The sequence below is a fragment of the Cyprinodon tularosa genome, unplaced genomic scaffold, assembly GCF_016077235.1.
Source record: "Cyprinodon tularosa strain WSP-4 unplaced genomic scaffold, ASM1607723v1 ctg320, whole genome shotgun sequence".
Taxonomy (NCBI): domain Eukaryota; kingdom Metazoa; phylum Chordata; class Actinopteri; order Cyprinodontiformes; family Cyprinodontidae; genus Cyprinodon; species Cyprinodon tularosa.
Window position 1 is genome coordinate 167,614 of NW_024039031.1, and position 12,502 is coordinate 180,115.

General features: G+C 35.4%; 1 protein-coding gene across 2 annotated transcripts in view; it reads right to left on the reverse strand.

Annotated features, from left to right (window-relative positions):
- Nucleotides 1-868: 868 nt before the first annotated feature.
- The window catches only part of ajap1 (adherens junctions associated protein 1), an 82,973-nt gene continuing 71,339 nt past the window's right edge, over nucleotides 869-12,502 (reverse strand). The window contains exons 3-6 of one of the 2 annotated variants that reach the window (XM_038293112.1): nucleotides 5,224-5,311; nucleotides 4,848-5,105; nucleotides 3,458-3,586; nucleotides 869-1,279 (exon numbers count right to left, since the gene is read on the reverse strand). In XM_038293112.1, the coding sequence (XP_038149040.1) occupies nucleotides 3,514-3,586; nucleotides 4,848-5,105; nucleotides 5,224-5,311 (419 nt within the window). In that variant the 3' untranslated portion in view covers nucleotides 869-1,279; nucleotides 3,458-3,513. The remainder of the gene's footprint in view (nucleotides 1,280-3,457; nucleotides 3,587-4,847; nucleotides 5,106-5,223; nucleotides 5,312-12,502) is intronic. The other variant, XM_038293114.1, reaches the window with a different exon arrangement.

Below are 12,502 nucleotides of genomic sequence, written 5' to 3' on the forward strand. Positions count from 1 at the left end.
TAAACCTGTTTTTATCTATATGACAGGTCCCCATGTATAGTTATGTCTGCCTCACAAGCATATCTATTACTCTGCAGTTTTTAAATGCTAATGATAGAATCAATCTATGATTACAGTTTTATGTGGAGTAAAACTGAATGTCTAAGAGCAATCAAAACGCAGTGAAGCTTTAATTCCCCACATTGCCATCTGTCTCCATAACAAGCATATGCAGGAGTAAGAGTTGCCATGAGGGATGCTTAAGTTGGATTTTTTAGGGTATCATGACCTTTACATAAAAAACTACTCACACAAGATTCAGGTTCAAGAATATGTTGTGCTAAACAACCTTTATAAATGAGACCTCTGGTGTTGTTGCATGGGCCATCACCACATTCGGAATATGTTTTAATTAACCTTACTTAGACACATACGTCACATAAGAAGCAGTGCTATGGGTATTGGGCTTGTTTGGACCAGGTGTAATCATTTTATCTCTCAACGGAGGCCTTGTAACAACAGAGCTACCTCTTCATAGAGACTTACTTTGTCAGGACTGCAGCAGGCTCTTTCTAGATGTACAAAAATAGACATAACTATTCTGGTTTTAAAATGGGACTTTGTACAAATAAGATCTTTAAAGTCAAATTTCCAATAAAGCATAAACCACCTACAGATTTATTTTCCAGCTCTTCTTTTTTTGATTTGTAGAAACATGTTTTAGACTCTTTTTCAACGCATTTCTCAAAATTACTTCAAAACATTTTCAAATACATTTATAGTTGTTTTTTGTTTTTCTTTTTACATTTCGTTAGAAAATGACAAAAAAAGAAAAGAAAGAAAGCAATAGGAGCTCATACAGTATTATTATAACACACTTTGTTTAGTCCTTCAGTTTGTTTTTTTTTGTTTAACCTCCTTTTATCCAGGTAGTGGCACATAGTGGCATTATTGGCACATTGTTCAGAAATACAGTTTGTCTTCCGCCTAAAGCAGCTTCTTGGGCTCCTTTACCTAAAGTCAAATATTTTCCATGATACATCTTTGATGTCCGTAGTCTTGTTCCATACATCCTGTAAATATATCTATCTATATATATATATATATATATATATATATATATATATATATACTCTCTACCTAAATGAATTCTGTTTCTCAGGAAAGATGGAGGAGCGGCTCAACAGCTGTTCACCTTGTTTACTCTAGAAAAATAAATATCTTCAAAAGTGTCCAAGTAGAGATTACACTATTTTACAAAATTTGCTGTTTTTGTGAGTTTGTCATTTCCAGCTGGATCCTGTGAAAATGCAGAAAAAGGAAAATAAAATTCAGTTACTCTTTATTACAAAGTCATTCAACACAGACATTATTTATTGTTAAAAATATCCCACTTTCTAGTTGCATTACAGGGTTGGTACCAAATCTGGTATCATTACACAACAAAATATGCACAGCATTTAAGTAACATGCAGTAATCAGAAGACAATATTAAAAAAAATAATCAAAAATAAATACACAAGGCTGCAAAGATAGTGAGAAGTTTTGTATTTTATTCAAAACGAAAGAGCATGCTGTGAGAAACTGAAATTTCCAAGTGTAACAAAAGCAAGAAAGGAGAGCCTCTCTGTTTTACATGCTGTTCATTCATTTCTCTAAAAATCTGGTTCAATAGCAGCTTTTCTTTTATGTTTCCACCAACAGTGCAGCGCCAAAGCATTTGTTTAACATTTACATTTTAAATTCTAAATGTCGCATAATTTGAAGATCAGATTTGAGGGCAGAATTAAAACAAAAAACATTAATTTGAGTTACAGTTTTATGACAACTAAATGTTAAATATCCTTAAGGGAATAACTTAGATAAGGTAGAAAATGTTACACTATTGATATACCATACATTTTTCCACCACCACAAAAAACCCAGTGGTCAATGCTGCCACCACTGTGTATTATTGTGGTTCCATCATCATAGAACTATTAGGACATGATCTTCAAAGAATCCAAATAAGGAGCGCTATAAAGCCTGCACAAAAATGTTTGCAATGTTGCGTGTTGTGATTGCTGTGCAAATGTTAAGAGATGAAAATAAGTTTGATTCAGCTCTATAAAAATGAGCAGATTGCTCTTGTCACTGGCAGTTTAACATTGGCTAAAAAGAGAACAGAAAGATGATGTTCTAAATCACCCAGTCAGATGTAATAATGGTAATAATTCATTTTAAAAAATGGTCATACAAAATCCTATATAAATAACACAGTTAGCACAAGTATCTCAAAGTGCTGTGTACAAATTCAATAAATAAAATAAAATAACAGAAGTTAAAGTAAATTTTCTTTTTAGAAATTTGGACAGTTTGATTAAATAGTGCTCCAAAGTTTGGGTTAAGATTGAAAAAAATCATTCCCCACATGGTAAGTATTTACATTTTCATCTCCTCCACCCATAAATGTTCACAGTTTGGTTATTAAAACAAAATTTGGGTGTTGATGAAGTCATACACAAAAATAGATTTGCACAGGCTGCCTTTTTTTTTGCACATACAGATTGATTAACGCCTACTTTTTAGTTCTACTTTGTGCTCGCAAACAAGCTTGTATGTGTTTTACTATGCATAAACCTCTGAAGATTAGGCCCTTAAAGTTCTATCAAGATTTTACCTGTTAAGAACAAATTCATACATCTGTGTTCTTTTTAGACTGAACTTTTTTAAATAGTATTTCTTTTGGTGTTCATTCAACAAAAGCTTTTTTCTTACAACACTTTTACAGACTGCAAAAACAATCTAGAAATTAGCATAACATACTCAAATAAAGCGTATTTACCCTTAATTTGAGGAGGTAAATAAGACAATTTGCCAATAGAACTACTACATTTACTCTTAAAATGAGATCACTAGATAATAAGCACGTGAAATCAGACAATTAAATTATTGTTTTCTGTTATATTGAATGTAAATAGTCTTTTTCTGTTTGCAAAGTCTCATTCACCTGCCCAATTCAAGAAAAAATGCACAGCTTTTAAGAAAAAAATGATTCATAATTTTTGTAGTGTATAGACTAGATTTGTGGAGCACAAAAATAACTGCAGCTCCCTTAAGCTTTTCAACCCAAGGTGTGGATTTCTACAGCTCTTCCAGAGGTACTTTCACCACCTTGCCTTTTTTTCTAATTTATTACTGTCTCATGCCCCTCCTCTTAGGTGGACACTGTCTTCTGTTACTATTGCACTGTATTTGGAAAGGTGCTTGAGCAGTACGGTGTGATATATATATATATATATATATATATATATAGAGTTAAAAATTTCTCAAGCTCTATTCCTCCCCTCAAAGCACAAAATCCACAATTATGTCATATTAACAAACATATGCCAAGTTCCTCTTAAATCCCTAAGTGGGGCAGCATTACCATGGGGATCAATGTGGCTAAAGCTCACTCAACAGTTTGTAGAAAAGGCAATATAAAAAAAATACCCACCAGAGCGTGTATTTATGAAGTGTTTCCCAGTGAACGAGTAAAAAGCCCCAAGCTCGTCAACAAGAGATCTCAAACCATTTCTCTGACACAAAGGCCACAGGAATCAGTTGTCTTTCAGTGGGGGAGGGCCTGTTGGATAAAACAAACGCAGTTAGAACATTATGCAGATTAACTTTGGAGAGAACAGATTACATAGTAGAAGGCTTTTTTTTTTTACCCCAAAGACCTATAATGTGTGTCCTCTAATTATGCTCCTAGTTAGCCTTTAATGCCACTGTCAACATCCTAATGCTGTCACGTTCACATACTAAAAAAAAGCTGCTGGACTCATCAGTAGTGTTCCTGCTGAATCTGTAAAGCAGTAAAAATGCTTTTAGTGACTTGTGACAGCAACATGAAACCACCAAATAAATCATTTTCCCCTCGCTGCTAATTTACAACTGGTAATTTGTCATCATTTTTGGTCTTTTAGTTCATGATTTCACCTTTCTTCACCCAGACGATAAAACCTATCGATATACAAACAATTTAATGTTGCTTCTTCGCCATAATAGGAGCATGAGGGACATCAGGAGGAGGACTGCATGGAAAGCATATTTGAGTAATTACTTTTCTGATCTTGTGAGAGCTATTTTCTGAGATAAAGATTGATTAACACACAGCAACATTATTTAAATAAAATGTGGTCTAGTCTTTTTTTTTCATTTTATGATTTTTTTTATATCCAAGTAAAAGAGCAATAAATAAAAAGCTTCAGCCAAAAATGCCAATCTACCCAACTTAAAGGTCATTTATCAGATTTTACAACCACTGCACTATAACCTGGTGTAATAACACTGCAAATACTTATACTATTTATCTATTTAACAAACCAGAAACAACCCTTTACCTGCCACCTGTAGATAAGATACTATATATATATATATATATATATATATATATATATATAAGTCACCTTAAATCTCCCCTTTATTTTTACCATTCTCTGTTTATATCTGGATGCACTGTATACACTTCATGCGCCTTTTCCTCCTTTATTCACCTTCTGTTTGTTTATAAGAGCCAATGTCACAAATTAATTTCTCCATTGTCAGATCAATAAAGTTATATTCTATTCTATTCTTGTATTCTAAAATGGAAAGCATAAATGCATATCATATTGTCATCGGTTCTCCTAATTAATGATTTCTTTTTATTTTAGTTAATAAAAATATTTTAGAGTGAGTTTGAAAACTACAGTTGAAAATTGACTTATTTTTAATGTTCCAGTGATAGTTGCCAGTCGGTCACTCCAGAGAACACCAGTGGTGTTATATTATGTGCATCCAATATTATTTCTGACAAGCAAATGTAATTTTTCAACATAAAGGCATTCATCCACCAATCGTACCTGTTTCCATTGTAAGCTGTCTTATAGACGGGTGTCTGCTGGATCATCTCATCAGTGTAGATGGGCACAGCAGTCCGTACGCACTCATGTGAGCACTGCAGGCTGTCATTGTAGGCAGTGAAGATGTCCACCTTACTGGGCACACGGGCCGGGGTGAAGTCTGTCAGGTTCTGGCAGCTTTCCTCCTGCTGGTGGATCTTTCTCTGATGGCTATTGTGGCGGCCATTTCCAGACTGCGCACAGCTACAAAAACACGCACCAAAGACAAAAAACAAACATAAAATCATACCTTGCACCTATTGTGCTACTAAGATCAAAACAAACAAGGAGCTTCTGACAAAGTGCTGAGCATGAAAAGTAAAGGAATCTTTCCTACCAGTTTTTAAGGACGAGTGTTGTGATCAAGGCTGCGATCACCATGATGAAAGACACAGTGATTGTGATTATCTGGTGAACTGCCAAACCTGTAAGATAAACACATACAAAGAAAGAAATTATAGTGATTTGCAGTTAAAAGAGTTCAATTTGAGGTTTTCAAAGCTGCCAGCTGAGAAGGTGAAGGACTCTGAACAAACATTATTTAATTTAGATGTAGCTACTGTGTAAAATGCCCTTGTGTTTTACTAAAAAAAGAGAATCTAAATCAAATAGTTCTACAGGTGTTCCCCACTCTGAGCACCGTTATACTTTAACATTTGCATGCCTCAAAGGAGGCAGATTTTGCCTGAAGGCTTTCATTTATACGTTGACTAGAAGCAAATTTTTTTGATCCGATATATCAAATGAAATAACTGATCAAAAGCAGACACTGAAAGGTAACCTGAGTTCTTTGAAAATGGTGACAGATTGAAGAGGCAGTAAGGAACCAAAATAATTGATATTTGGGGAATTTGAGGAAGACAACAGCAAAATTTAAGCTAAAGAAAAAGGCAAAACATCATGGAAAATATGGAGCCATAACACCCTCCTTGGCCCCAGGAGGTGTGTTGGATTCCGGGACATATCTCAGGTAGATTAATTGGGCATCTCCTGAGCAACTGATTCTGGTTTGTTGGTGTGTCACTAGTTGACAGTTACTGATAAAGCCCTTTCACCATCCAACATGGGAAACATCTCATGTTGAATAGTCATATAATTACACGTAGGCTGGTTATGAGCAATCAAGAAAAACAAAATGTTTCTCTTACAGTTTCCAAAGTTACCTCATCCCTTCAGGATGTCAGTGATTCATTTAGTGATGGTGGTTTTTGACAGTTTTAAGTCTGTGAATACAGTAAATCATTAAAATCTAACAAGAAGAGTAAAACACTGGAGGTGAATATTCTGACCTCCAAATGTAAAAGCTCTTTTTCTGGCCAACATAATTCCTTGTTAGGGAATCAGCTATGCTAGATTAGGGATTTGCTTTAAAACTTGAAGAAAAGCAGTATAGTGGTGCATATGCATTATTGATGGTTTTATTTTATTAGAAGCCAGAAAAATATATTTGATTTCTGATATGCATGTGGTAAAAACAGATCCTTCTTAGAGCCTTTTTTCTTTTTCTAGGGCTGAAAGGTTTTGTCAAATTATAAATCATTACTTTTGTCAATCTATATTGCAATTGTATTTTGATTTTCCTCTGAACTAACCACAAGCATGTAGACACTCCAGGGTTCCGTTGTTGTTGTGGCCTTAAAAGCCTGCATGTCCAGAATCATTTGTCATACGACTTAACTGTTACAGTAAAAAGAGAGCTTCCTCCTTCTAGCATGCATATATCTGTTCAGTCTAACCTTTTGTTCAGCTGCAAACCTTTGTGTTTGATCAACACCTTTAGGGCTGGAGTAAGAAAGTTGAGATTTGATTCTTGTTTATTACATCGTGACCAAAATTGTGTGTCTTTGCACTTTGAAAATAGCATTTTGATTTACAGATGCAATTAATTGCCCAGCCCTAGTTTATATTCAACACTTTCAGCTGTTACAACTATTAGTGGAGTTTGCATTAAAGCAGAAATGTTGTGTACCTTTATAGAATGTATAGTTGACCTATTTTGAAGAAAAAATATTTACCTTCTGGATGTATAATTTACTTTTTATAAACATTCTGAGGATTTTTTAGATTATCTTTTTTTAGTTTGCGTGATGAGATGAGATTTTTTAACTGGGGGTGCGATGATCAAACTGTTAGCAAACAATTTCATTTTCTTATTTTTGTCTAATTCAGGCTCTAACAAGTGCTTAAATCGTTACTTTTGAAAACTACCTAAGGGTCAGTCGCTTGATGTAACCCTGTTATGTTAGCATGTTACCTGCTCATAATGTTATTACTTATTATAGAAGTATAACATATAATTTCCCCAGAGTGCAGCCAAACAAATATACTCAGTGAAGGGTGTTAAAACAGTCCTTTATTCCTCTCTAGTTGTTAAATGACTGGGTCTACACTCCTGAATTGAGTGTTTTCCATGTCCTCGGTGTTTAGAATGGCACCTGCATCTACGTAAGCATAGAGCTAAGGAGAATTTCCATACCATAGGTTTTGGTATTTTAGTGTCCAGTCTTTGAGCAATTATTGTGCTAATTTTTGGGGATCTAGCAGCCCTTTTTTCTGTGCCCTAAAGGTCCTGTCTGGGCTAATGAAGGCCCCGCTTTACTGTCATCAGAAACTGCCTGCTGGTCAGGAGTGAAGCTAAGATCTGTATCAGCTAATTTGCACATGCACAATCAGTGGGGAGGATCTACTGCCCATAGTGGTGTATATATATATATATATATATATATATATATATACATATACATAAGATGGCTGGATATATATATATATATATATATATATATATATATATATATATATATATACACACCACTATGGGCAGTACATCCTCCCCAAGGATGTACTGTACTGTATTTGGAGGCACTGATCCTCTTCCCGGCTGCTTCACACTATATATTTAAAAATATATGTTCCTTAGAATACATTAATACTTTGTCAAGTAATTCTGCTAACAAACCAACATAACAAAAAACTGCTTTCTTGATCTAATTGAGACTTCGAGCAAGGCAGGGCTTTTTTATTTGTACTTAAAAAATACAATACATAATTCCCCCACACTTTTTGAGTCCAATTTTTTGTGTCTGCTGCCACCCTGAGGACCAGCGTGGTAAAGACCGTAGCGCGAAAGGTGACTAGCAATGGGGTAATGAATCAACTGTGGCGAAACAATGTCATATCATGATGTTGAACATAGGAAAACGGTTTTGTTTTGTATTGTATTCCTGTACTACCACCAGATCAATCAGATTTTTAGTGGGGGGACAGATTTCTCTGAGGATTACAATCACATTTTCCACACTGAGATCGGAAATTACAGAATTTGTATCCAACTTGAACACCCCATTAGTCAAAACAAACCGATTGCATCATGCAATACTATGAGGTGCACCCAGGGACATAAATCAGAATTAACTTGCATATACACATATTAAATTACACTCTTCCATATAATATACTGAAAACCTCACACAAACACTAGTAAAAAGCTCTCACATAAACTAGTGAAAACATTTACCTCTTATATAATCTACTCAAAAGCTCTCATACAACTTTCTGTTTTTTTTTTTTTTTTTTTTTTATCAAAAGGCAGTTATCCACAAACTCAACTTTGTATAACGTGTTTAAAGCAAGGATTAGTTCAGGACCACTGCACTGTACTTAAAGGTATATTTGTGTGAGTGAGTGATAGAGCTTGAGAGCAACTAGGGCAGAATGACACACTGTAGCAGGTGACATACTGCAGCGGGACAAAATATATAAATAAAAAGAAAAGCTGTTATGATGAAAATGCCCATGTGGGCTTTATACATCTCACCTCTCTGTCAGCCAGCTGCCTAGCTGCTGATCCAAGCCAATTTGTCTTCTAAAAACGCTCAAAAGGAAGTGCTACTCGTTGGTTTTAGAAAAGAACACAACTTCTCCCCCCAGACTCCATCCTGCCTGGGCAGTCTCCACTCAGATAATAAAGTTCTGTGGGCAGATCAAGTCAATCTTGAATTAATGATAGCTCCAGTTGGTACTGGGAAGCCTCACCTTGCTTGCCAGTGCAATCAAGTCCCTTGCCATGACAAAAGCACATTTAGTTCTCCGGCACACCATCTGCATTCCAACAAACCACTCATCTCTTTCCTCCATCTCTCTCTCTGTCTAAGTTGTAATGTTGAAACAAGAAAAATCTGGCCATAAGTGAGCATGTGTTTCACTGAACTCAGTCAAAGGTCAGGGTGTCCACTGATGAGAATCTGTTTGTCCTATGTTGATTTCAAATTGAAAAGCAGAACCTTTCTAATGGTAGATTTTATATCAAAAACTGCATTTAGTGGACCTGCCTTGTAAAACTCTAACTTATTAGAACACATTATAGGCTAAATTAGTTTCTGCTTCAAGTTTCCAACAGAAGCTACTTTATTAATCTTGATAAGAGGAAGCTGACTGACACACTTGGTAAACAAGAACATTTTGTTTGCAGTTTAGTCAGGGTACTTAAGTCAGAGTAGATCATTAAGAACTACATCAGGGTGCCAAGTGGGGCCAAAATATGCATACAGTCTTAGTACAGTCCCTTAATGAAACAAATGACGCTGAAAATGCGAGTCTCAGCAACACAAACTAAATGTTTAGCCTCATATAACCCCATTTTTTAAGGCTCCATATTTAAGAGTTCTTTCATGGCAGAGGAGAGCATTCAAACATATAAGTCAGGAGGTTAATTCTGTTTTCATTCACAACTGCCAGTTGCAGGGAGAAAAAATTGGCCTGTGGATCTAAAAGTCATTTGGAGTTTGAAAGAACCGTTGCAAGCACCTGACTTTGAAAATACCCAGGAAGGTGTTGTTTGGTCAATTTTCTGTCAAAAGTAGAGAGATGGAGAGGCAGTTTGGATTGACCTGAGAAGAGGAAAGGAATCCAAAAAAAAACTGAGAGAAAGAACTGCCGTTCTGCTTGCATCACATTTTGTTAAAAAGAGTTTGCTAAAGTAGTAAACAAGAAATATATATATATATATATATATATATATATATATATATATATATATATATATATATATATATATATATATATATATATATATATATATATAGTATAAAAAACTGGGGTATAGTATAAAAAATGACTAACAAGCTATAGTCATATTAATTCTAAGCCTCAAAGTATTACATCTGTGAAGTTTTTCCTCTTTAATGCCTTTTAAGTACATTTCATGCGTACAGTTGTTTCATGATTCTCTGCCAGAGAAATTCAGATGTTGTGAGAAAACAGCAAAGCCTATTTGAAATGCACAGATTAGTCAGCCAGAGATCAGAATCTGCCAGTTATCGCTCAAAATCTTTAATTACCAAAACTAATCCTAAAAAGAAATCAGATCTTTTTTCTTCTGTTCATTAAATGCTTCTAAACTAAGAATCCCTATAATTTTAGAACATATACATGCAATAAACTCTATTAAGGAATCTGAGTTAAAATAGTGAGTCAGACCTCAAAGAAAATTACACATCAGTACCGTAGATGCATGTCTGTCCAAGACTCAGTATGGCAACAGTCAGGGATGTATTTCCAGGCATTGAGTTTTTTTTTTTCTCAAAAACCCAACTTTATTTCTGTATGTATCACATGATTACTTGTAATGGAATGTAAGTTGAGGCAAATAAATTTTCATACACCTTAATGCCTCCTTTTTATCCGTCTTTTTTGTTAGAGGAAAACTAGATAATGTAGATAAAGTAAAAAAGAATCCTCCCTTAACAGATGAAGCAAAGAAAGCAAAACATTTAAGAGGCAAAAGAGAAACAAACATTCATGTAAATTATTATTTAGAAGAACTCTACCCATTGAACCAGAAGGAAACAACATCCACAAAAGCCACTCTTAAAATTATTAATAAGAATGCAATGAGAAAAAGCTGCATCCTCTATAAGTTCAACATTTTATTGTATGTTCCCATTAAATACTTAAAATGCCAATAAAAGAAAATATCTAAATACCAAAACAAAAATTGTATGTTTCCAGAAATTATAAAACTTAACTGGCACAACTTTTTTTGTGGAACTTTAATATGGGACTTTTACTGTAATTAGCGGCTGGCATAGCAATATCTCCAATAGTAGTGTTTTTACCAGGTGTACCAATAAAAAAATGTCACTATGCTAAAAACCTGCATAAAATCCATGTAAAAGTCAGCTCATAATTCAGCAGCTCAGTGCACTACAAAAGGGGATTTTATACCTTTTTCTGGTTTGGTTCACTTTTACTCAGCACTTTGGAAAAAAGATAACCCCACCTGAACATCATGTAGTTCCAACAGCTGTTTGAGTAGCTATCACAAGAGTCTGCCCAGGATGATCAGCAGGCAAGACAATAATCTATCAAGCATGCTGCTCTGTATACACAAACTGAATGCAGCAGTATAGAGGTAAGGCAGCAGAGACTAAAAGAGTCCGAGTAGCTACCAGGAAGTGGAGTAAAGTATTTTGCAGATAAAGTACATCTGTGGGACATGCCACTTCCTCCATTTGGCTTAGTTGATAATCTGTTCGAATTTCTACTCTAAGCACAAGACAAACCAAGACCCTCATTACCATAATATTCTTATTTGGTCCAGCTTTAAAACCTGCACAAATGAACCGGACAACAAGGTGATGTCCTTTTTTTCTGAGCTTCTGAAAAAATTAGAAAACTGGTCTTGACCCAACACCCTTTAAGATTAGTGCACTGACACCCTTTGCAAGAATGTTCTAGAGCTGCCTCCACCTCCTGAGGAGACTGAGGTCTTTTGGAGTGGGCTGGCCTCTGCATTCTATGACTCTGTGGTAGCCTCGGCTCTCCTTTACTATCTCATCTGCTGGACCCCAGGACAGGAAGAGACTGAACAAGCTGGTCAGGAGGGCCACTTCTGTCCTGGGCTGCTTTCTGTACTCTGCGGAGGAGGTGGCCGAGAGGAGAGTGTTGGCCAAACTCACAACTATGATGAACAACACCTCTAACCCCCTGCATCAGACTGTAGAGGAACTGAGCAGCCTCTTTAGTGACAGACTTATACACCCCCTGTGTAAAAAGAACTGCCACCACAGGTCATTCATTACTGCTGCGGTCAGACTTTACAATACCATTGTGAAATAACATTGTGTAATAACTGCAGTCCAATAAGCTTGTGAAGATTCTTAGTGGTCCAGGTCATAGCAATTCCAATCCACTGGACTTTGTTTCCAAGTTCTAGTGCAGTAACCCTATGCAGTGAGAGCCTGTATTTAGTTACTTATTTACCAAACCTGCAACTGTTACCAAACTTTGTTACAATACTGTATTTCCTTAGTTATTAAAATATATTAGTTTAAATAATGAATAACATTATGAACAACAATGACCACCCTTCCAGAAGACTTTTAAACATTGGAATGTCTTCATCTAAGGCCTCTTCAAATCCAGTGCAAGACATACCACTGTAGGAGATCCTTCCTACCTACAGCTATTATCATCTACGTACCACTACTCTTTGAACAAAAAAAAACAAAAAACAAAAAAAAAGATGACTAACTTCAACTTTAATTTTCCTAGTTTCAAATTGAATGGAAATAAGTAATAATAATATAAAGTGTCATTTTAACATGCCACGTAACGTC